The sequence below is a fragment of the Leptodactylus fuscus genome, chromosome 1 (assembly GCF_031893055.1).
Source record: "Leptodactylus fuscus isolate aLepFus1 chromosome 1, aLepFus1.hap2, whole genome shotgun sequence".
Lineage (NCBI taxonomy): Eukaryota > Metazoa > Chordata > Amphibia > Anura > Leptodactylidae > Leptodactylus > Leptodactylus fuscus.
In genome coordinates this window covers 236,872,578-236,898,229 of record NC_134265.1, presented here as the reverse complement: position 1 = coordinate 236,898,229, position 25,652 = coordinate 236,872,578, and the positions used below count along the sequence as shown (strand labels likewise).

General features: G+C 41.3%; 1 protein-coding gene across 2 annotated transcripts in view; it reads right to left on the bottom strand.

Annotated features, from left to right (window-relative positions):
- Positions 1-25,652, bottom strand: part of CDS1 (CDP-diacylglycerol synthase 1) — a 62,698-nt gene that overhangs the window by 25,610 nt on the left and 11,436 nt on the right. For both annotated transcript variants that reach the window (XM_075284741.1, XM_075284749.1), the window contains exons 2-4: positions 7,643-7,773; positions 3,531-3,627; positions 639-736 (exon numbers count right to left, since the gene is read on the bottom strand). In XM_075284741.1, coding sequence (XP_075140842.1) covers positions 639-736; positions 3,531-3,627; positions 7,643-7,773 — 326 coding nt within the window. The remainder of the gene's footprint in view (positions 1-638; positions 737-3,530; positions 3,628-7,642; positions 7,774-25,652) is intronic.

The following is a 25,652-nucleotide window of genomic DNA, read 5'->3' as shown; positions in this document are numbered from 1 at the left end:
ATATTGAAGAAATGCAACATCACATAAAAATAATAACCAAAGAAAAAACAAAACATTTTGGCTAGTTCGCACTGAGTTTTTTGCAGGCGGATTTTGATGCGGAATTCGCCTCAAAATCCACCTGCAAAAAAGGCTCCCATTCATTTCAATGAGAGCCGCTCGCTTCTTTTTCCAGCTAGCGTTTTTTTTTTCAGCTAGTGGGAAAAAGAAGCGACATGTCCTATCTTCCGAGACTGACTCCCGATAAATAGAGATGAGCGAACACTGTTCAGATCAGCCGATCCAAACAGCACGCACCCATAGAAATGAATGGAAGCACCTGTGACGCTGACTTTGCCGGCGGCCGGCGTCACAGGTGCTTCCATTCATTTCTATGGGTGCGTACTGTTCGGATCAGCGGATCCGAACAGTGTTCGCTCATCTCTACCGATAAAGCCCATTCATTCGGGCCTAATCAGGAACGGGATGCTGGTGCACTACATCGGCATCCCGTCACGGCTAGCCACGCGGAGAGTTCACACTGCGCCGTGTGAACATACCCCAAAGGAGTTTCTAGCTACTTACCGTATGCACTATAGCTAGTATATATGTTATAGATACCCCTATGTGACCATTTCATCTGATAGATTGTGACCTACCAGCTAAGAGTTCTGAACCATGGAAGCTCATAGGACTTGTAGAATCTGTGGCCAATGGATATTATTTCATGGAAGCATTTCACCTGGATTGCAGATACCTGAAAGATATATGAGGAAATGTCAGCCAAACAAAGGATGGGACTGAGAGTGAGCAAAGCCTTTGCAGGCAGAGACAGTTTATTCTCCCTTCTGTGAATACTTCAGTAAAAATTGATGGGTACTTCACCAGCGAGGCAGCTTCATAGCTTCAGAGGCACTGGTAGATGGAAACATGGTGTGAACAGAGTTGTAGCACTGTTGACTGAATCTGTGCTTAATCTAAAATAAAGGTGGAAGTTGTGTTTCTCTGCTATTCCCAAGCTAACTAAATCCCATCGTAACAGTGCTTACATTGGCCACCCCCAGCTGTTGGATCTCCAGAGATCATGGCATCAGCAATGTAAAAAGTGTTCTTCCAGCTTCACTCTCTTATGTCTGATGTGCGAGAAACTGTGAAATTGAGTGCATTTTCACATAACTGTTCCTATCAGCAGCCCTTCGCACATACAATAATATATCTACAGTAATAAGTACAATACCACATCTAGATATGCAAGTGTGAACACTCCTTTAGGTAATGCAAGCTGTTATGTGGAAACAAGAAAAAAAAAAAAACACGTGGACAGTAATTTCATACATTTATCAAGTGAAATCTGAAGATCAGCCCTATAACACAGATGACAAGACAGGAACACATGAGGACTTTGCCTGCTGGGTGATAATGCTTGAGACTCCAGGTGTAATAAAAGGACCGAGTAGCCTTATACAACCTTTGATAGAATGAAGGTCCAAGTTCAGCATTTCTCCTTATATTAAAGGTAGAACTATTGAGCCACCGCTCACAATGTCCTTGTGTAGTTATCTTGTCACAGTGCTATAAGAAAACATAACATAGGGGGTTACAAAAGTTTTATTCCTGTATTGTATGTAATATGCGGTACTGGAGTCTGGTTTTGTACTGTTGTACCCCTGCATATGATATGGTGTTTGACATTTCACTACAGCGCCGTAATTAAAGGTTATAGCCCCACCCCCGACGACACCATATAAAATAAAAGTTACCGTATGTTAAATATTATATATTTACAATATTCTCTAGCAGACATGGGCCACTGTTAAATATCTTGTATTTAACACTGTAATGGAGAGGAAAAACTATTTTATAAAGTTTTTCAGTTATACTTTGTGTTATTAAATAAAAAAAAAAAGAAAAGTGAAAACCAGACACAATTTCCCTCCTATTATGTGTATATTTTTCCGGATATAAAAAAAATTAAAACACATTCGAAAATAAAAACAACATAAAAATAAAGCCCTATGTGTCCCCGAAAAAAGACGCAAAAATTAGTTGAATGAGACGTCTGAGAAAAATGTCACAGCCCTCTAAACTGCACATACAAAATAAACCTAGAATGTGTCTGGTCCTGGACACATTTTAGGTCCTCTAAACTGCACATACAAAATAAACCTAAAATGTGTCTGGTCCTGGACCACAAATTGGCCCAGTATATATTTTTTTAATATATATATATATATATATATATATATATATATATCTCATTATGTTCACCGCATATTATAGTATGTTATGGTAAACTACTACTCAATATTGCACGGTAAAACCTCATCACTCCTCACATATTTATTTTAGCAAAGACTTCCCCAAGAAAGAAAATACTAGTGTCTGTGGTTCCCAAACTATGGGTTGTAACTAGTGTTGAGCGAATAGTATTCGTGGAATATCTCGCCGGCATAGGAGTGTGTGTAATCGGCCGAACACCAAGGGGTTAAACGCTTCGAATATTCGATTCCAGCATTGTCCTTCCCCGCGGTTTCTGTTGAAATTTTGAACGTGCGCAGTAGTGCTCCCTCCTGAGTGCTACTCCACACGCTCCAGCGTCAGTTCGCAATGTTCTCTATAGGAAAATGGCGCTGGAGCATGCGCATTAGCGCTCCGGAGGGTGTCTTTTGCAGTCTATAGAGGAAATCAACCTATGCAGACGAATAGGCTGACTTCCTCACTTCTGAGCAGGAACAACCAGGTACTGGGGGCTACTAGCAACCTGATTCACTGGCCAGACCCCAGGCTGCAGAAAATACATATCGACAACTTCCAATGTCGCCGCTGGGGGTGTAGAGGGGGACATGTAGCATGGTGGAACCCCTTGGATGCCGAAGGAGCCATATGCTCCAACCGGGGATTATGGAGCATGGTGTTACAGCTAATAACCACTCCCAATGCCATAGATGGTCATGAAGGGCTGTGACATCACAGGGCTAGCTGCACGCATGGCATTGTGCATGATCCCACGTTTCCAGGGTTCCTTGCTCCATGTTTTAAAGTGCAGCAGCCATTTTATGAAAAAATGCGATTAGTTTCCATGAAGCGTGAGGAAATCCAGATTCGATCCGAATTTCAGGATATATTCGATTTGCTTCGAATTCCACTTTGCCAGCTTCGATTCACTCATCTCTAGTTAAACTATATTACAAATGCTAGAGTTTCATAATCTGGGGTTCCTCAGAACAAAACAGCAATTTCATTGCAATAAGATAAGGTCAGTGGAAATCAGTAAAGGAAGTGTCTTCTGTCACATTTTAGCATATCCTCAAAACTTGGCAAATAAACTATCAAAACAAACAGGGAGTGGGAAAAGTCGTTTATCAGAAACATTCTGGTTTCGGGTTCATTTAAAGGACAGTAGACAGTTCAGCTCTATTCAAGTGAATGAGCTTAAACTGTAATACGATATACAGTCCATGGGCAAGTGTGGCACTGTTTGTTTTTTTGTTTTTTTTTATTTAAAAAAAAAAAGTCCAATCGTGGACCAGTAAACAATATGAAAAACTTACCAAAAGTATCAGCATAACAGGCCCCAAGTAGATGAGGATAAAAAATGACGTAATCATTGTTAAGCTGAAAATACCTCGTATCCACCAGTTTTTCCATCTGAAATATGAAAATATATAAAATTAACATATACTTTAATGTGATCAAATTAAAAATTTTAATTGAGGCATTAGATAAAAATAAAATAAAATTCAGCAGAGCAAATAGTGCGAGCATCTTCTGCAGTATATATCAAGATGCGTAAAACATGATTTACTCGGGTCGCCAGTGCGGGCCTACTGGGAGGTTCCTAATAACATTAGTCGGGTATATATTAAACTCATAAGAAGCAGTATGTGACTACTAAGGGCATACAAAAACTGAAGAGTTAAAAGAGGGCAATGACGTGGCAGGTGGACTTCAAGATGGCTGGTGATTATTGGCCGCTGCAATGCGGTAATTACGTTGGCACAATTATTAGGGCTTTATAGCTTACATTTACAGGAGCAATGTGGCTGGCACCTGCTGTATGGCTGGAACTCAGAAGAGTACTATGTACACCATTGTAGTAAGTGTCATTGCTACGGGTATTTTATGCTGCATTTTGATATTTGTTTGGCACAGTATTGTGGATATTTAAAAAGGGTTGTGCTTTTCTGCTATGGGGCTGCTGAGACTGAAATAGAAGTGAATGAAGTGCCGGGCATGCAAGCCCACTGGTACTTAATTCACAAGGAGAATGCAGGGGGACTTTGGGTCCTTTGGGCTCCTGAGATAACTGGGGGACCCAGCAACTGAACTCCAATTAATGTGACTCTTATACCCTATCATTTTGATAGAAGATAGGTGCCTTCTAAAAGTACAACGCATTTAATATTACACTATGGTATGGCACCACTAGAACAGTGTTTAGTGCGACAGACTTAAACCAACATCCTAATGAGTTCAACATGTCCAATAACAGCCATACTTGCTTGCAGGGTGTGGTATTTTTTTAGCTATAACCAGAGCAAACAGCTTACTATTCAAATGTAATATTTACCGTACTTATTATTCTAGTACTATCATACAAAGAAAGATTAAACAGGAAACAACTACCGTAATTTCTACATCATTATACTGACTGGCGGAGGTGAAAACTCCTTTAACCATTCAAATGCTGTGGTCTAATGTGGCAATGGCATAAGATGGGATTTTTTTTTTATCTAACATTTCGTTCTCGGCACTGAATGGCTCTCCTACCACAAGATTGTGGGAGCCATTAGAGAATAAAGGCTTCCATGCCTGGAACTCTTAAGTTACTCTGTCAGGGCCAAATAGTAATATAGCAATTTTCCCACAGATTAAAATACTGTAGTATTGAAGTCTAGGGCATAAGGAATCGAATGATTGCTTGTTCAAGACCCCAAAGAAGTAGTAAATGTATTTTAAAATTTAAAAAATAAATAATTAAAAGCACAAAAAAAAATATATAAAAATTCAAATCACCACCATACCCTACAACACATACAAAAATATATAAAAGGGATAAAAAAAAAAATTGATAGTTGAATGGAATAGTTTCCGGCCATGTATAGAAATTTTTTCCCCCAAAGATTTACATGTTTTTAAAGTTATTAAAATAAAACAAAAATGGTCTGGGCCTGAACTTGTCCCTGGTCCCCCCCTTCTTTATTTTCCTTTTCCTATATGTAGTTTTTTGCAGCCGGAATTTGACGCAGAATCCGCCTGTAAAAAAAAGCCTCCCGTTCATTTCAATGGGAGCCGCTCTCTTTTTCCCGCTAGCGATTTTTTTTCAGCTAGTGGGAAAGAAGCAACATGACTAGAGATGAGCGAACACTATTCAAAACTCCCGTTTCGAATAGCACCCACCCATAGGAATGAACGGACGCAGCTGGCAGGGGGCTAAGCGGCTGGCCGCTTCCATTCATTCGGGTCTAATCAGGAGCGGGATGCCGCTGCAGTACATCGGCATCCCGATGTAGCTAGCCACGCGGAGAGTTCACATGATGGAAAAGGTTTCCACCAGCGAAGCGTTTTTTGACGCGTTTTTTACACGTGTAAAAAATTCCATTGAAGTCAATGGGACTGCTATTTTTACATGTGTATTCTATACACGTGTATTATGCTAAAATGCGCGCACGTGTGCACGGCCCCTTAGACTGGTTATGGGGATTGTTTGCTCCTGATGCCTGTCCCTCAAGGGCAAATGCTTTTTCTATAGTATTGTTATACGTCATATTTGTGAAAATTGCATAAATAAAGAATTTAAAAAACAACAAAAACTATACTTTCACATAATGTTATACAGGTCCACCTGACTGATATGTTTTTATAAGGTAAACAGCTATAAAAACGTATCACTCAATGGACCCATTGCCTCCAATAAAAAAAATAAAAAAAACCCACAAATCTGTTATGGTCTCTGTATGCTCCTGTCCGTTATTTTCTGTCTCTAGAGTTTTTTTATGTAAACGGATACAAGCGATTTGTAGCCGCAAGCATTCCGTTACAGCTTTGTCAGTTCAAGAGGGACCCCCACCCCCATTAGACACAACTCTGTCCTTTATGTTCATGCTGAAACCGCACAGCAGGGTCTTGTAGGAAAGAGAAGCCAGCCGAACTCTCCATAAGGTAAACCCAAATTCCCTCCTATCCAATCCTTCCCTCCCTTTCCTGGTCCTAGAATGAATGATCCTGTCATTGTGACCCCCTTAGAGAAATGTTTGCTGCCCCTCCCCACCTCTTGCCACGGGTGCGTTCCGGCTCCGGAATGTCTCCAGCACTACCTATCTTCTCCTTCCTTGCTACAAGAGCCGCCCTTCTCCCACCTCATTCAGGAGCTGGGACATGTGAGTGGTGAAAGGTGGGGGAGGGGCAGCAATCGTTGTGGGGGAGGAAAAGATAGGACTGGGGTGGCGCTGGAGACCTTCAGGAGCTGGGACACACAGCCATTTCTCTAATGTGGGGTTACAAATGGTAGTATCATTCATGCTGGGACCAGAGGTAGCACACATCGGGGAGGCAATCAATCCCTAATGGCTGCCCTCTTCCCCCACATATGCTACCCCTAATGCTATTAGGTGAAGCACATATGAGGTCTAGCAGAGGAGCTGTCCCCCAAGCACTACAAGTTACACAGCACATTTTTTTTTTTATCTGTGCTGTAACTTGCAGTGCTTGGGGCACAGCTCTTCTGCCATCCCCACATGCGATTCACCTAATTCTATAATTCCATCAGGTATGCTACCCCTACATGGTATAATGCCTCATTACTGCCCCTTAAATAGTATAATGCTTCATGAGTACCCCCTACATAGTATAATGCTTCATTACTGCCCCCTACATAGTATAATGCTTCATTACTTCCCCCTACATGGTATAATGCTTTCATTTATGCCCCCTACATAGTATAATGCTTCATTAGCAACCCCTACACAGTATAATGCTTCATTAGTACCCCCTATACAGTATAATGCTTCATTAGTACCCCCTACACAGTATAATGCTACTTAGTGCCCCACACACAGTATAATTCTGCATTAGTTCACCCCATACAGTATAATGCTCTTTAGTGCCCCTTTCCTTAATGCAAACCGGCAACATATGCATTGGAGATTCCATTATGACCTTTGTAAATTATTCTGTCTCTGACTGGAAGAAAGGAGCTATTTCTCGAGTGAAAATAAAGAAAAAGAAATAAAAATCTTCCAGTCAGGAAGGAAAAGGCTCGAGAAGTGGCACCGAGAAGTATTGGTGGGTGGTATGTCACATAAAATAAGTGTGGGTGGCCTGTGTAGAAAACAACCACCCTTCTTCGAGCAATAGTAAGAGACAGTGGTACAAGTCTCTGCGGTGATCCACACAATGTAAGTAGCATCTTCGATTAGTAATCTGTGGAAGAAGCCCAGAGCTCCTAACTTGTCCAGACCTGAACAATATTGCTATGTCGCCATTCCAGCCCAACTACAGTAGAAGTTTATGAAACAGCTGATAAACCTGCACTGTGAGATTATTTTCTATCTAGAAGTGGTCATTACTCATCACATTGCATATTTATTTTACAATCATCTGCTTTCAATAAAAGCTTTTTATTCTTATTTTTTCATTAGACAGATTGTATAGACATTTGTACCTGGATGACATGCCAGATAGTGCCGTATTCAGCAGCTGTGGGGTGCTATCTGTAGGTTGAGGGGCATCTGCCACATCGCCTTCAACTGCAGAGTCAGCATCTGCCTCTGCATACTTGTCCTCCACAGTCTCCTGTAGAATAAAATACATGTTAATATATACTTCAATTACCTGCATAAAATAGCATTTGGTAGACAGCCTAATAGTCCAACGATTATGGAAAGAGTGTTAGATTTGGAGCTTTTATTAAGGGATCATACTGTAGTATATTACTGCAGTGAAATAGTTTGCTGTAGTAAACATCTGCTTCATAGGCAGAAATTGGACAGCAATAGAAAACAAAATAAGGGAGGGTTCACACGGTGTAACGTGCCGCGTGATGTGGCACGTCTAGCCACGGGAGCCGTTGCGGGCCGTACACGCTCCCATTGATTTCAATGGGAGCGGGGATCGTATGCGCCGCGCTATTTTGCGTCCGTGATTTTGAAATCAATGGGAGCGTGTACGGCCCGCAAAGGCTCCCGCGGCGTAGACGTGCCACATCACGCGGCACGTTACACCGTGTGAACCCTCCCTAAAATGTCAATGTTGAGGGTATACAACTATCTCACATATGTCCTGTGAACTGGCATAGTAGATTCCATATAGCATGGTGTAAAAACGCCAGAGGGAAACTGATGCTATTGTTTTCTAAGGGATCCGCTCTGTGGAAAATGAAATGCCCAATGATAGACTCCCTTTAAACCTCCCTATGCTGTAAAGAAAGAAAGAAATAACTAAATCACCCAGGAACAGGTCATCTTTACCATGTTGTTACAGTATATTAATAACACTGTAGTTATTTGGTCCCTGAATGCAAACCATTTTTTTTTACTGGTTAAATAACTTGAGCTTGTTCTTAGAACTAGGAAGAATTTGTCCAAGTCTATAATTGTGTGAACAGAATCTAAAAAACTTCCAGCACCCCTGCTTATTATTAGCAGAACATTTCCACAGTATTTATCACTAAGTGGCTTCACCACCTCCTCCAATTCTAGTTCTTAGCATCTATTAATATGCTCCACTGATTCCAGCACAGCTAGAATTTTCTCTCTAGCTCCCCCCATTCCCAAGTAACAAACACAGTTAGTTTTGATGCATGATGTGCAATTAAGATTCTATAACGTCAGACGGGCGGTGTCTTACAGGGGGCGTGATACAGAGCTCCAATCAAAGGCAGCCAGTGTCAGATCTCAGAATCACCCCCCTTGCCTTGTCCTTCCCGACACCGCCCTCCTGATAGTACAGAGCCTAAACAGAAAGTCAGACACAAAAGAAATCAGCACTGATTACTCGGTAATGACGGGGGCTACAGAAAAATTCCTACTGTGGAGCAGCACCTTTTAATTGATGTAAGGAACTGGACTTGTTGTCGGTGAAAAGGTCCTCTATCATTGGAAAAAGTCATTTTTAGCTAAGCAAATACTTGGATAGCCTTTAGAGAGGCTATTTCACACCTACCTTTTGTATGCTTATCGCCTCAGTAATTTTTGAATGAGCCCTTTTTTATTCATATGCTAATTAGCCTCCAGCACAGGCTGCTGTTGATGATGACTCATCTCCCACACATAGAGAGGGTGTTCGCTGAGACTTCCAGTGCATGCTGGAGGCTAACTAGCATATGGTTAAAAACAGGCACATTCAAAAACTTCTGAGGGGATTAACATACAAAAGGTATGTGTGGAATAGACTTTCTAAAGGCTATGCAAGTATATGTTTAGTTAAAAATGACTTTTCCCAATGATAAAGCCCCTTTAGAGCAGAGTCTGACTTTCAGCTAATATTCAACATGTTAATCTAACAACAAAGAAATTGCTAAATAACAAGTATTTAAATATAAGACCATAAGTGGGTGAATCTCGTGCAATAAAGGAAATTACATGTAGCAGTAGTAATGAAGAAGACATACTTATCCCTAAACTGAAACTTCTACACACATAACTATAACATTACTAACACATCACAAATATGGAATATTGTACACAGGCTAACAAAAGCATTTTCACCAGGACAACATCTTCTAGAAACAAAGCTGGAATGTAAAACCCTCAGCTACACATTTTATAGCTATAGGGTAATAAAAGCACGGCATGGATTCGCCAATGAATTTATGAATAAATGGACAAATGGGTGTTACTATTACCCTTATCAAAGGGGTGTGTCTTTAACAGTCTGGCACCATCAGCATTGTGTAGGAACACGCCAACAGTTGTTGAAGACTTGTCGAGTTTTGGCAAATAAATGTTATTCTTAGTATAATGAAAACTTAAATAATTTTCTAACATAATTTCTTTATTAATTCCTCATGTTTTTCTAGATCTCTGCTTGCTGTCATTCCGATTAGTACCAGTGAATAAAAGTCCATACTCAATGTGTTTTCTGACTGTATAAGCCTTCATACATAGTATCCTACCAGTTTTTTTTTTTGTTTTTTTTTTGTTAATAGCTCCTTTATACATTCTACTTTTCTTACTCAAGCTATGGGCATGTACAATAAAGCAGTCTGCCCCACTCTCCAATCCATTACTACTATTACCACTACTGATTTCTTTATATTTAATTCTAACAACAGTAATTGTAAAAAGTAAAAATAAATAAAAAGTAACTGTGAAAAGCCCAACTGAGTATAAAATAGCATATCCAGGGACACTGTACTGCAAATCCAGGTTATGATGCAGCTAAAAAGATACCCAACATAAAAAAAAACAAAAGATCTGAGCAGTCAGGAAAGCAGCTTGCTGACTACAACTAACATATCATCAGTAACAACACAAGAACCTGGTCACAAATATATATAAAAAATACATAGACTCTCCTTACTTTGTAGAAGCTAAAATATTCTCTCAGTTACATGGGTAGCTTTCTGTTGTCTTAGCCTACAACTACCATGATGCATTGCAGTTCACTCAGATCCCCCCTCTCATTTCCTCCCTCATAACCCCCCCACCCGTTTCCCTAGCTAGCCCGTGGACTACTAGCCCTACCTACCTATTGCACAGCTCACTTGTGAAGGAAGCGGTGGCCAGTGAGCGTTGGAGAGTATGAGGGGGACAGCGGACGGGGGGAGAGAGAGGAGTACTGATGGCTTCCCGTCGCCGGAAACAGTGAAACGGGATGTCACCAGGAAATCAAAAAATGTGCCTGTGTTTTTTTCTGCAGCGCTTTTCCCTATTATATCTAAACGGGAACTGCACAGTGTCCGCAGGTATATCTGACATGCTGACTTTTACAAAAACACAACAGTTTTTCAAATCACAGCATTTCCATTGCAGATACTTTCTGAGGTGTGGATGGGATTAGCCAGAATGCCATCCATTTTGCAGGTACTGTAAAATGCAGCATGTTTTGCCATGACTTGTTCCCCATGGCCAAATCACGGCATTTTCACAACACAAGGCCCTGACCTAAAAGGTTTTTGAGACAACAAAATAACATTTCTAAATAAAAGTGCACTTTACTTTGGTCCAGAATCAAATGCTAAATGAGTCACATGTTAAGAGAGGCTAAATTGTCTGAAAAGTTAAACATTTAAGGCGGAGGCCATAAGTTGAAGAAAAATACATTTTTTTATTGCAGATTTTGTGCATTATTTTGAGTGACGCTGGGTTCACACCTGCGTTTGGGGTCTCCGTTCTATGGTTTCCGTCTTCTGCACGCTAAAAGACGGAAACCATAGACCGGGTCCGGCCGTGAGCGGCGGTGAGCGTTTTAGGCTCTCCACCGCGAAACCGGATTTTTTTATCCGGACACAGAGTACTGCATGTCCGACTCTGTGTCCGGATTAAAAAACCCGGTTTCGCGGCGGAGAGAGCAAAACGCTCACCGCCGCTCACAGCCGGACATCTCTCTCACCCATTCAAATGAATGGGTGAGAGAGACTCCTGCAGGTTTCCGTATCCTGCCTGTGTTTTAGGCAGGAAACGGAAACCTAAGTTTCCGCAGATGTGAACGAGCCCTGACTTCAAAGGCAATGGAGAATATAAAGGAAGCCACTTATACTTCTGTCTACTAAACCTACTATTGACTTTGGCTATTTTAAAATACTGAGTATTGTGTAAGTGAGCAGAAACCAATTACAATCTTACAAATGTTTTGGTTATAAGAGGTTGAAGTGATTGAATACCAAAGAGAGGTGAGGTAGGGATGGTTTTACCCTTTTAGTGACTAGATGGCAGAAGATGTATACCCATAAGACCAAATCTGCCTGGCATTGGCAAAAACGGAGACTCTGGAGCTGATGTGAAACTAGTCTTAGGTTTGTAAGAAAAAGATTGTATGCAGTTACTACACATAATTCAATAGTACTGCAAAGTTATCATTTTTTATATTGACATTCTCATTTTCAACAGACAGTAAAACTTTCTAAAAGGATAAAGAAAAAAATCCATATTGGATGTACATGTTTCTATTAAAAACTGGCATCATACTATGGCCACAGATAAAGAATCTGCGCACAAAACTGCCAATTCATAAGCACATGCTTAAGGAAAACTCGAGAAGAACTTCACTTTGGCCGGTATTCCAATTTATATCAAGCTGAGTTACTGGTTAGGCATGTGTAAATAGCAAGCTTGACATTGATGCCAAGAGTAAATACTATGAGAAGAGAGCCAAGATAACAGAAACCAGTCAAGCTTCTTCTAGAAAGATGTAGTTATACTGTCTGCATCAGTGGCGTAACTACTCGGGTAGCAGGGGTAGCGACTGCCACAGGCCATGGGACATTAGGGGCCTGGCGACAGCCGCTACCGCTGCGTTTTTTTTCTCCTTAATAGGCTATAATAGGCCCTATTTACTTACCGATCCTGGCAGAGGCCCCACAAACACTATTATTATATATTATATTATATATTATTATATATTATTATTATTATTTTATCAGACCCCCGAGTATAATGATTGGAGGTCCGGGAGAGGTAAGGGAACATAAAAAATAGTGTTACTTACCTTTCCGCGCTCCATACAGGCATCGGGCCTACTTGTGTGACGTCCCTGACGTCACTTGACCGGGACCTGCGTCCTGGGTCAAGTGACAGTGTTTTTTATGCTTGACCCCTTGGGTCTTCGATTATTATACTCTGGGGTCTGAAAAGACCCCAGAGTATAATAATTGTTCATGGGTGTTCATTATGGGGCATAATAGTATATGCAGGGGCCACAATGGGGCATAATACTGTGCGCAGGGGCCACTATGGGGCATAATACTGTGTGCAAGGGCCACTATGGGGCAATAATACTGTGTGCAGGGGCCACTATGGGGCATATGGGGGGGGGGAGGGGGGAGTCGGTCGGTCGAGGTCGTTGGTGTCGGTCGGGGGGGCCCCATGTCAAAAGTTCGCCACGGGGCCCCGCCATTCTTAGTTATGTCACTGGTCTGCATTAAATATGACAGGTTAATATAATGACATTTTAAATTTGGAAAAAAATTTTAACCCTTTCCCACCACAGCCAATTTTTCGAATTTTTTTTCTATTCCCCTCCTTCCTAAAGCCACAACATTTCTTTCATTCACAAAGGTGTACGTGTACTTAATTTTTGCAATTGTACTTTGCAATGATACTACTTGATATTCCGTATGATGTACTGCTAAACTGAAAAAAAAAAAAAAAAAAATTAAATGGAATTGGAAAAAAACTGCGTTTGTGAACTTTTTTGCAGGCCTCGTTTTTACGGTGTTCACTATTTCACTGTGTAGCCAAAATGAAAAGTCACCAGTATTCTATGGGTTGGTATAATTCTGGGGGTACCAAATTGATAGATTTTTTTTTTACATTTTAACCCCTAAAAAAAATCCAAAACTTTGAAAAAAAATTATTTTTTGCAGTTGCCATATTCTGTCACCTGTAACTGTTTTCATACTTCAGTGCACAGCGCTGCATAAGATATGTTCCGATATACTTTTTACTCATAGCAATTGGGGAAGGTCTGATGATTTCAGAATTACAGCGGGGAAAAAAAAAAGTATTTCGTCAGCCACCAATTGTGCAAGTTCTCCCACTTAAAGATCTTTCATGTCCTTGGGCACTTGCGGTGTAATACACCGCTAGAAGGCCGACAGTGCGCTGAATTCATCTGAGGTAAAACACCAAAAAAGCTCTAGGGACTAGGCAGCCCATAAGGGCCCCTTCACACGGCGTAAGCGCTCGGCTCATTCCGAGCCGTACACGCTAGCGCTTCTAAACACTTCCAATTCACTTCAATGGGAGCGCTCGTAAAGCCGGCTTTACGCGCGCTCCCATTGAAGTGAACGGGAAGTGTTTAGAAGCGCTCGCATGTACGGCTCGGAATGAGCCGAGCGCTTACGCCGTGTGAAGGGGCCCTAAAAGAAGTCAGTTAACGACAAGCCTGGGAACTTTTAATAGGCTCCGGCTGTGTTAATGTATCACTGGTCCCTAAATCTCGTTCCAGGGATTACGAGCCACGTTAAAATGGCAGCACCCGTGCACCAAAGTCAAAATGGTGCCTTGGTCAGCTTTGAATGAGGCATGAGGAGACTGCAAACAATTGGGGCACTGATCGCAGCATTGCTGCTGGGTCGCCAAATAGAAGTTAAAACCAAAGGCCAAGGGTTTACAAACTAGGACTTTTAAAGAAGACCTTTCCCACCACAGTTCTTTACATCCTTTAATACGTGCCACTCTGCTGAACCTGTCTGATATGCCAATAAGACTCTCTACTGTCTAGCACTCCTACTGCCCACCCTTGTGACAACATATCTCATACAGAAATGAACTGCATTTATTGCTAGGGAACAGTACAGGCTACAGAAATAGTACCAACTGTGCTGGAATCAGTAGAGAGACACCTATTAGAAGGATTCAAAGAGTTGGGGTTGGTTTAGGTAATGAAAGGTCCTCTTTACAACTGAACTGAATTAAACCCACCCACACACAAAAATAATACAATAGTACAGTAAGGCCACAAAGGATGCATCCACATAGACATTTTTTCACACGAATTTTGATCCAAATTCTGAGCAAAATCAATAACAAATCCACATCAAAATCTACATTAGTTATTGCTGATTTTGTAGTGGATCTTTTAGGGTATTTGCCATACATATTTACGTCGAGGGCCTCACGTTGCAAAAATGCAGAATTTTGGCCACGGCGAAAAACATTACAAACAGGGCAATATGACTATAGTGGAGTATAAATAAACCCTAAAAGTTAAAAGAGGACCTTTCATGTCCTGCAGCACATGCGGTTTTATATATCACTAGAAAGCTGACAGTTTCCCTTTCTGTGCCCCCAGGCTGGAGAAATCGGTGCCATTAGTTTCAGCATTAAACTCTGTCCACTTTCAGGAAGGCGATCCTGACAGTCTAGCTGGGCTTTGAGGAATGCCCCTTCTGACAGTACTCATCCATAGACTTTCACTGGGGTGTGGGCATTCCTCACAGCTCAGCGTCATTCTTGCGGTAAGAAATGCCCCGTCTGACAGTACAGGGCTATGGACCAGTTCTGACAGTGGGCAGAGATCAGTGGCAAAACTAACGGCACTGATATCTCCAGCTCAGGAGCACATAATGGGAAAACTAAATGTGTGCTGTATTCAGTGCACTGTTGGCTTTCTAGCAGTGTATAAAACCAAATATGCAGGAGCACATGAAAGGTCCTCTTTAATACCCAGTTGCCTGTTTTGGAACATTATAGTTATTGTGAAAAAGAAGGTATTTTGGCCCCCTCCTCATGAGCAAACTGCTTCATTTGTCTTGGGTTTGAAGGTCGCCTTTTCCAGACGGCATGTTTTCGCTCCTTCCAAAGATGCTCAATAGGACTTAGATCAAGGCTCATAGAAGGCCACTTCAGAATAGTCCAATGTTTTCCTCTTAGCCATTCTTGAATGTTTTTAGCTGCGTGTTTTGGGTCATTATCCTGTTGCAAGACCCATGACCTGTGACTGAGACCAAGCTTTCTGACACTGGGCAGCACATATGTCTCTAGAATTCCTTGATAATCTTGAGATTTCATTGTACCCTGCACAGATTCAAGACACCCAGTGCCAGATGCAGCAAAGCAGCCCCAGAACATAACAGAGCCTCCTCCATGTTTAACAGTAGGGACAGTGTTCTTTTCAAGATATGCTTCATTTTTCTGTCTTATGAACAGCTGATGTGACAGCTGATGTGATGTGGCAATGCCATAGGACAGTGCCATAGGAAATTCTCCCAGAAGCTTTGTGGTTTGTCATCATTTTTTTTATTATTATTATTACCGTATATACTAGAGTATAAGCCAAATTTTTCAAAACAGTTTTTGTGCTGAAAAAGCCCCCCTCGGCTTATACTCGAGTCAAGCAAAAACATAAATAAATAAATATTTATATATATATATATATATATATATATATATATATATATATATATATTTAATTTTTTTTTGGGGGGGGGGGGGGGGAGAGGGTCTACGACCAGCCGCAATAGTAATGTATAGAATCTCCCATAAAATAGTGGGGGAAAAAAGAAGCTTTAAAAAAAATATATAATAAAAAAAAATAAAGTAAATAAAAGTTCTAAATCACTCCTTTCCCTAGAATACATATAAAAGTAGAAAATTCCTGTGAAACACATACACATTAGGTATCCCTGTGTCTGAAAATGCCCGGTCTACTGAATATAGGGGATCTGCAGTGCTCTTGTTCCGTCCGGAAGGGGTTAATAGGAGCACTGCAGATACCCTATATTCAGCCAGGCTGAAGTCCAAGTGGGGGAAAAAAACTCAGTCCTCAAGCTCAGGGAAGGGGCAGACAGACAAACAAAACACTCCCCCCCCCAGCACCCAGCAACTACTGCACCCAAAAACTCCAACCATTTTAATTTTTGAAATTTTCCAGTAGCTGCTGTATTTCCCCCCCTCGGTTTATACTCGAGTCAATAAGTTTTCCCAGTTTTTTGTGGTAAAATTAGGGGCCTCGGCTTATACTCGAGTATATATGGTACTTTTGTCAGATTCAAGTTATTTCTGTAACTATTGTGAGTTTTTCTTTCATTAAACGAGAGGGACCAACAATTTTGTCCACGTGGATATATGGGCAGCTGCCACTGACAAGCTCTGCAAGCAAATGGGGCCACACCGTGGCTCAGTGGTTAGCACTGCAGCCTTGCAGCGCTGGAGTCCTGGTGTTCAAATCCCGCCAAGGGCAAAAAAAAAAAACATCTGCAAGGAGTTTGTATGTTCTCCCCGTGTTTGTATGGATTTCCATGCCATATTTCAAAGACATACTGACAGAGAGAAAAAATGTACATTGTGAGCTCTATGTGGGGTTCACAATCTACATAAAAAAAAAAAAAGAGAATTGAAGATCTGCAAGCAAATGGGGGTGTAAAGCTCTAGCCACACTATAAATGTTGGGGACTTACTATGAGCAGTTTTAAATATTTTGTCCTCTATTTCAGAAGTTCAGTTTTCTTTTTGTCTTTACTTTTGGATCATTACAATAATAATTATAAGGATCCCTCTAAAAAAATAATTTGTTCTCTGATAGAACCATAAAAACATCAATATTTCAGGAATATATCCTTTATACTCCTAATATAAACTCAGCTGACCCAAGTCACTAGAGAAGTAAAAGCTACCACTTCAACCGCATGGGTCACATGATGTCATAGATCCTCAGAAGGTTATGAAAGTTCAGAGTACTCTGCCCACAGCCCTGACCCATCACACCATTAACAAGCAGGCGTCATGCTGCTTTTCTTTTTTTCACTTCTTTTTACTTAAAAAGTAGATTAGATTATTGTCGGAGATCATGCTGCAATGTACAGAAAGCACAGCACCCTCTAAACGTGTACAAACCACAGCAGAAAATATATATAATACCGTAAATAAAGCGGATTTCATAATCTATAACTGTATCGGATGGCTCATGTTAACAGCCAACAGGTGCCAGCAGAGATCCCATAGAAAGCGTTAATCCTCCACAGATAAAACGTTTATTGGCATTGGATCTAAAGTCCAGTGTGAGACAGGAGCAGTGACTTGATAGTGATACTGAGTGATACAGGGAGCTAAGGTGGATTACTTCGTCCACGTTTCCACTCTTTTGTTTACCTAGGGCACAATGCCATGGGCTCCAACAAGACTCCTCTATTAGGAGCATTTACCAATAAGCTTTAGCAGCTATTAAATGTCACCTGTAACTTGTAAATGACAGCATAATACGCTGGATATTATTTGCTCTTTTCTTTAAAATAAAATAATTCAAAAACAACAGCAAAAGATCACACAGCAATGAGAAAGTACTGTTTAGCATTCCAAAAAAATTAAAAAATATGATCTTGAGTCGTCGTCATGGTATTGTCTTTATTCCACCACCTTGCCATAGAACATTATCATCTTCTCCATGGCCTCCCAGCGAATACTCTCTCCCCCCTCCAGTCCACCTTATACTATGCTGCTCGCTTAATCCACCTCACCCCCCGTTCTTCATCAGCTGCTCCCGTCTGCCAAGCCCTTCACTGACTACCTGTTGCCCAGCGAAGAGAGCTCAAAATACTAACACTGACATACAAAGCCATCCACAACATGTCCCTTCCATGTGTCTCTGACTTAATCTCCCGCTACCTGCCCACACGTAACCTCCAACCCTCCAAAGACTTCCTACTCCGCTCTACTCTTTTCACTCATCACATAACTGTCTCCAAGATTTCTTCCGTGCATCCCTCATACTCTGGAACTCATAGCCAAGAAATATAAGACTGACCCCCACAATCACAGGCTTCAAGAAGGCCCTGAAGACTCAAGAAGGCCTACAAGCTCCAGTAACACTACTGCCACCACCTGAACAATCTCTCCCCTCACCTTCTGTCTCTATCCCTCATAGACTGTAAGCCCTTGTGGGCAGGGCCCTCTATCCCACTGTGCCAGTCAGTCATTGTTAGTATTACCGTATATACTCGAGTATAAGCCGAATTCGTAAGCCCAGGTTTTCTACTGAAAAAGCCCCCCTCAGCTTATATCAATGTATAGAATCTCCCATAAAATAGTGCAAAAAAATAAATAAATAAATAAATAAAAGTTCTAAATCCCTCCTTTCCCTAGAATACATACACATTGGGTATCTCGGTGTCTGAAAGTGCTCGGTCTACTGAGTATAGGATCTGCAGTGCTCCTGTTCCGTCAGGAAGGGGTTAATAGGAGCACTGCAGATACCCTATATTCAGTCAGACTGAATTCCAAGTGGGGGAAGAAAAAGCAGTCCTCAATCTCAGGGAAGGGGCAAACAGACAACCAAAACACCCCACCCCTTTCCCAGCACCCAGCAACTACTGCACCCAAAAACTCCGACCATTTTCATTTCTGAAATTTTCCAGTAGCTGCTGCATTTCCCCCCTAGGCTTATACTCGAGTCAATAAGTTTTCCCATTTTTTTGTGGTAAAATTAGGGGCCTTGGCTTATATTAGGGTCGGCTTATACTCAAGTATATACGGTATATCTGTTTGTATAGTTTGTGTACTGTATGTAAACCCCCAAATGTAAAGCACCATGGAATTAATGGTGCTATATAAATAATAATAATAATAATAATAATAATAATAATCTTGTAATGGATAGAGACTTTCAAAGTAGACAGTGTCCCTCCAGGTTTTATTAACTGCAAATGCAGCTTTATATACCGTTTACCCTATGTGGCTAGCTGTGTTCCCGAGCTACCCAGAACCTCTTATCATTAGGTAAGAGGTGGACAGCATATGGCCTAGGAATTTATTGTGCAAATAGCCTATTGCAGTACTACCTAACCAGATAAACAATGATACACACCACCAAGAGAGCTTGGAACATACAGACACATTTTTCAGGTACTGTACTTGGGTTTTTGAGATCTAGGTCACTTTGTTATCAAGTATATGGAAGAAATAAAGGCATCAGATGAATGGATGATGGGCTCAGATGAATTTGTGCACAACCCTCCTCATTCACATTAGCCCAATAACCAAAAAAGACACCGCACAACTGACAGCGGAGTGGCGTGGATACAGGATTAGGGGCCGCGCACACCACATTTGTGTCATGCATTCAGATCAGGTTTAGGGATGTTAAAAACAGAGGAAAATAGATGCAAACATAGGGTGAGTTCACATGGAGGAAAGTAGAGCGCAATCTGGCACGTATACACGTTTGAGCAGATTGCGCTCACAAAAAGATCCCATTCATTTCAATGGGAGTTAGGATCGTATACGTCGCGTTATTTTGCGGCCGTGATTTTACTGGAGTGTGTAGCACCATGCTCTGCACTTTCCTACAAAGCAAAAAAAAAAAAAAAAACTACATTCTTTCATTTCCATCACAATCTGTCTGATAATGCAATACAAAGTATAGGAATTGATGGATAGGGAAGGATGGCAAAACTTATCAAATTTTTCATCCAGTTTTAGAACAACAATAAAGTCAGAATCCCCGCCCACACCCAATTATCACATGATCCCCAAATGTGGGCTGTTTCCCCAACCCATGTGTAAATGGGAGAACCTTTTTGAGAAGAAGCATACCAGGCTATGAGTACATCACTATCAATATCTATGAGTATCTGTCACGCCCATTCAGCATTTTCCAAGAGGTACAAAGTCCAAAACCAAACTAGAAAAAACCCTAAAGGCAGGATTTTGGAGTTTTTTTTGCAGATTTTGCTGTGTTTTATTGAGCTTAAGGCTACATTTAGACAATCCAGATGCAAAACGGCTGTGAAAAATGTCCATTTTTTATGGCTATCTTGCAACCAGGGGGCATCTGTTTTCATAGATTTGAGTGTACAGAGGGATCCATGAAAACAGGCAAAAATAGGACATGACCTATATTTTGACGGTCCATAGCCAACATTCACTGACATTGAATTTAATGCGTAAACAAAGGCAAAAGATACCAGGAGTTCCCAGAGACACCCAGAAATCACTCAAAACACTGATAAAGGTATACGGGTGCATTTATTAACTCATTAATAGCACTAAAACACCTTTTTTTAAAAACAAAACATTTTTTGCTCGGAAAACCAGTTTAAAGAGCCTTTATCATTGGGAAAAGTCATTTTTAACTAATCACATCCTTGCATAGACTTTAGAAAGGCTATTCCACACTTACCTTTAGTATGTAAATTGCCTCAGTGGTTTTTGAATAAGTCCGTTTTTATTCATATGCTAATTAGACTGGTGCACGATGTATCATGCACCCCCTTTGCTATTGTTTCCTATGGGTGTATACAGCACATGCTGCTGATGATGACGACTTCCTGCTTCCTGTTTGCACACACACAGGAGATAAAGGTCATGCTCTAATTTTGTCCATTTTAACGAATCCCTCCATACACTGTAACATATGAGGGATTTGTGAAAATGGCTGCCATCCACTTTGCATAAACTTCGGATCTGGCCTTAGAAGGTGTTACACAATGTCATAATTTATTTATAGGTTACCTGAGTTTTCATTAAAAATTGAGATGCCATGGTCACATTCAAGAGGTTAAATAGCAAGGTGTCACTTTGAGGAACATGAAAAAGTGTTCAAGGTGATGACACAGCTTCAAGATTTTCCAGATCTCAATCTAATCGAGTATCTGTTGCTGGAAAAACAAGTTTGTCCATGGAGATCTTGTGCAATCCATGCCTAATGGGTCAGAGTAGTATTGCTTTTACCAGGACCTCTACATTATTAGGAATAAGGAAGGTGATTTTAACATCTGGTTGATCCAGAATGGTAGGGTACACAATAACTAAGTCATGTTCATAGCAGTCTTGGAATTTTGGTTTGCAGGAAACAGGTTTCCTCCCTGTAGGTACTTAGTAGGTGATCCCTGGGTTGTACCTTAGCTTAGTTCATTGTGTAATAACTGGATTTACAGAGCTTCCATCTTGCTGAACCTTGTGACTTTTGCAAACAAATGTGGTGTTTTATTGCACTGCTTTTTTCTGCATAAATAAGTTCTTGTAACTCAGGAATGGAGTACAAAAATACTCTCACCTCCTTTATGATCCAGGCCTGTACCTGGAAATCTGAAATTGAAAAACACCCTACAAAACACAACTGCAGTAAGCCCATAATAGCTAAAGAAACCTCAGGTGCACACGATCCACTATCAGAAAAATAACACATCAAGTGTAGCTACGAAATCTGAGCATCAGCCGCTCACAATGACATGAAGCTTGGCACAGGTTTAGTTACAAACAGGTTGACTCATTCCATATGAATAGCACATCTGTATATAAATGCCTTTCTGGGTTTCCACCACCCTCTAATATTCAGACTATATATAGATAGAGTACACAGACAGCAGCAGCTTAGATGAACAGTTCTCTGTTTTTTTGTCTGGAAGCATGCAAAGAAATATTAGATAGTCTGATAGTATAACCAGCAAGGTATAACCAGCAAGGTAAAAGTGGGCAAGGACATGAAAATCAGGGCTGGACAACTATGACCCAAATCAAAGTCACAATTAATTGAACATTTTACCTCAATTATAATTAAACAATTATTTTAGGACACTCCCCCTATTGATATTCCACGCCATACCACTGAATTTTAGTTTTGGTTATTCACATATCAGTAATCCGGATTGGATAGTCTACAGTGAATGACATATCCTTTAGTCAATGGCAGTGTGAGAAAGTGTGAGGCAGGTTAATATGGATGCAAAATAGCTGGAATAATTCATGTGAGCAAGTCCATAACAAAAAAATAATGGAGCTGACTTTCCATTCAATGAATTGCTCAACTCACAGGGCTTTACTTTTAGATCAAACCTTCTTATGCTCTATATGTTTAGCTAGAGTGGAATGGAAAGAAGGCAGCCTTGTTTGGTCTCTACTCTGGTTAAAGGGATCCTATCATACAAACCCTTTTTTTTTCTCATTAACACGTCGGAATAGCCTTAAGAAGGCTATTCTTCTCCTACCTTTCGTTGTCTTCTCCGCGCCACCGTTCCGTAGGAATCCTGGTTCTTGTGCTCAAACAGCACTGGGGGCGTCCCCAACGATGCGAGAGAGCTCTCTCCAGCGCTGCCTCCATCTTTGTCAGCAGCTTCCTCTTCATCCTCTTCTTCCAGTGCTGGCTTGTAACTTCTAGGCCTCGGCCTTGGGTAGAGCAGACTGTGCATGTTCACAAGCCACAAGAAAATGGCCGCTTGCACAATATTGTAAGAAATGGATGAAGAGAACGCTTCTGACGAAATTGGAGGCAGCGCTGGAGAGAGTTCTCTCACAGCATTGGGGATGCCTCCAGTGCTGTTTGAGCGCTGGGGCCCGCTGAGAGAACTCATTTGCATACCAAAAAGAACCGGGATTCCTACGGAATGGCGGCGCGGAGAGGACAACGAAAGGTAGGAGAAGAATAGCCTTTCTTAAGGCTATTCCAACGTGTTAATAAGAAAAAAAATGGGTTTGTATGATAGGATCCCTTTAAGTCAGATGAGGTACATACTGAAGCAAGCAGACACCCATCCCAAGCAAAGCTTAAAGGGGTTGTCCAGGATTTTTTTTTTTTCACTTTAGGCTGGGGAAGGTGGGGGAAAAAAAAAAAAAGTATGTATATACTCCGCATGTGATCACTGTGGCCGATCAACGGCCTAAGGAAAGGGACACGGGACATCACAGCTAGCGAGGACCAGCAAAAGAAGCCAAGTATTAGGACTGGACCACTCACATTCATTTACTCAGCCATCACTCACATGCCTATAATACCAAAGCTGTGGTAAAGCAAGGTCATCCTTTTAATTGTATTGTGAAGGGGAGAAATAGTACAGTGTTTAGGCCAGGATTCAAAGTTACACCATATCAGAGTAATTTGCATTTTGGAGTTGAGAATAAAGACATACACTCACCGGCCACTTTATTAGGTACACCTGTCTAACTGCGCGTTAACACTTACTTTCTAATCAGCCAATCACATGGCGGCAACTCAGTGCCTTTAGGCATGTAGACATGGTCAAGACAATCTCCTGCAGTTCAAACCGAGCATCAGTATGGGGAAGAAAGGTGATTTGAGTGCCTTTGAACGTGGCATGGTTGTTGGTGCCAGAAGGGCTGGTCTGAGTATTTCAGAAACTGCTGATCTACTGGGATTTTCACGCACAACCATCTCTAGGGTTTACAGAGAATGGTCCGAAAAAGAAAAAACATCCAGTGAGCGGCAGTTCTGTGGGTGGAAATGCGTTGTTGATGCCAGAGGAGAATGGCCAGACTGGTTCGAGCTGATAGAAAGGCAACAGTGACTCAAATAGCCACCCGTTACAACCAAGGTAGCCAGAAGAGCATCTCTGAACACACAGTACGTCGAACTTTGAGGCAGATGGGCTACAGCAGCAGAAGACCACACCGGGTGCCACTCCTTTCAGCTAAGAACAGGAAACTGAGGCTACAATTTGCACAAGCTCATCGAAATTGGACAATTGAAGATTGGAAAAACGTTGCCTGGTCTGATGAGTCTCGATTTCTGCTGCGGCATTCGGATGGTAGGGTCAGAATTTGGCGTCAACAACATGAAAGCATGGATCCATCCTGCCTTGTATCAACGGTTCAGGCTGGTGGTGGTGGTGTCATGGTGTGGGGAATATTTCCTTGGCACTCTTTGGGCCCCTTGGTACCAATTGAGCATCGTTGCAACGCCAAGGCCTACCTGAGTATTGTTGCTGACCATGTCCATCCCTTTATGACCACAATGTACCCAACATCTGATGGCTACTTTCAGCAGGATAATGCGCCATGTCATAAAGCTGGAATCATCTCAGACTGGTTTCTTGAACATGACAATGAGTTCACTGTACTCCAATGGCCTCCACAGTCACCAGATCTCAATCCAATAGAGCATCTTTGGGATGTGGTGGAACGGGAGATTTGCATCATGGATGTGCAGCCGACAAATCTGCGGCAACTGTGTGATGCCATCATGTCAATATGGACCAAAATCTCTGAGGAATGCTTCCAGCACCTTGTTGAATCTATGCCATGAAGAATTGAGGCAGTTCTGAAGGCAAAAGGGGGTCCAACCCGTTACTAGCATGGTGTACCTAATAAAGTGGCCGGTGAGTGTATATTTTTAAGTGCTAATATTAGGGCTGGGTTCACATCTGCGTTGGTGTCTCTGCACCTAATCAGTTTCTGGGATGCTTTGAAAGATCATAAAAACCAATTAGAACTGGTTGGTTAAAAACCCATTGATACAACGGGTCTTTAAAACCATCCGCAAGTGTGCATTTGGAGCATTTCCACGGTGTATCTGCTCTTTTGGACAGAGACAAAAGTCAAATTTGTAGGACTTTTGCTCCACCCAAAAAAATAAGGATACATAACAGACAGAAACAACTCATTTTTTTTCCTTTAACATTTAAAGGGATCTGTGAAGAGGTAAACTATTTTGTGTTATGTTTCCATGTGATTTCTTCTTTGTAACCTTAGTGGTGGTACATAAGACCCCAGATCTGGTAATATCTCTGTGTGAATGTTCTATTACTCCTTCTTATTTCTTTCTTTCCTCATTAGGCTGGCCACCTAATGCTCTATTTTCCTACTATTTCTTGTCTTACCATCTCGGAACCATATACTAACACTAAGGAACTGTTCACATTAACATGGATTTATAAAGTGTTTTTTGTATATTTACCTGCAGTAGTGGAGTTGCACTGGGTGTGTCCGCCCTGATCTTATAAGAGGCAAGTCTGCAGCAACTCCAGGGTTTTATAGGGAAAACTGCAGAGTATTATGGGAAATGTCTAAGGTATAAAATGATTCCAATTCCCAGAAAGCTGGGTGTGTTGGTGAAGTTCACATGATGAATTGTTTGTGAGACTACAGCAGCCTGAGGTACAAGGTGTTTGTTGTATGCATTATGGAAATTTTCTTAAGAATTATTTTTTTTGTTAAAACTGGACTTCCTGAAATAAACTCCTTGGATTCTTTTCATCAATCAAGGTCCGATTGTTTTTTTGAAAAAATCCCATGCTTCACATATGGTGTCAGAAACGGGATGATTTTTGGAGTATTGCTGTA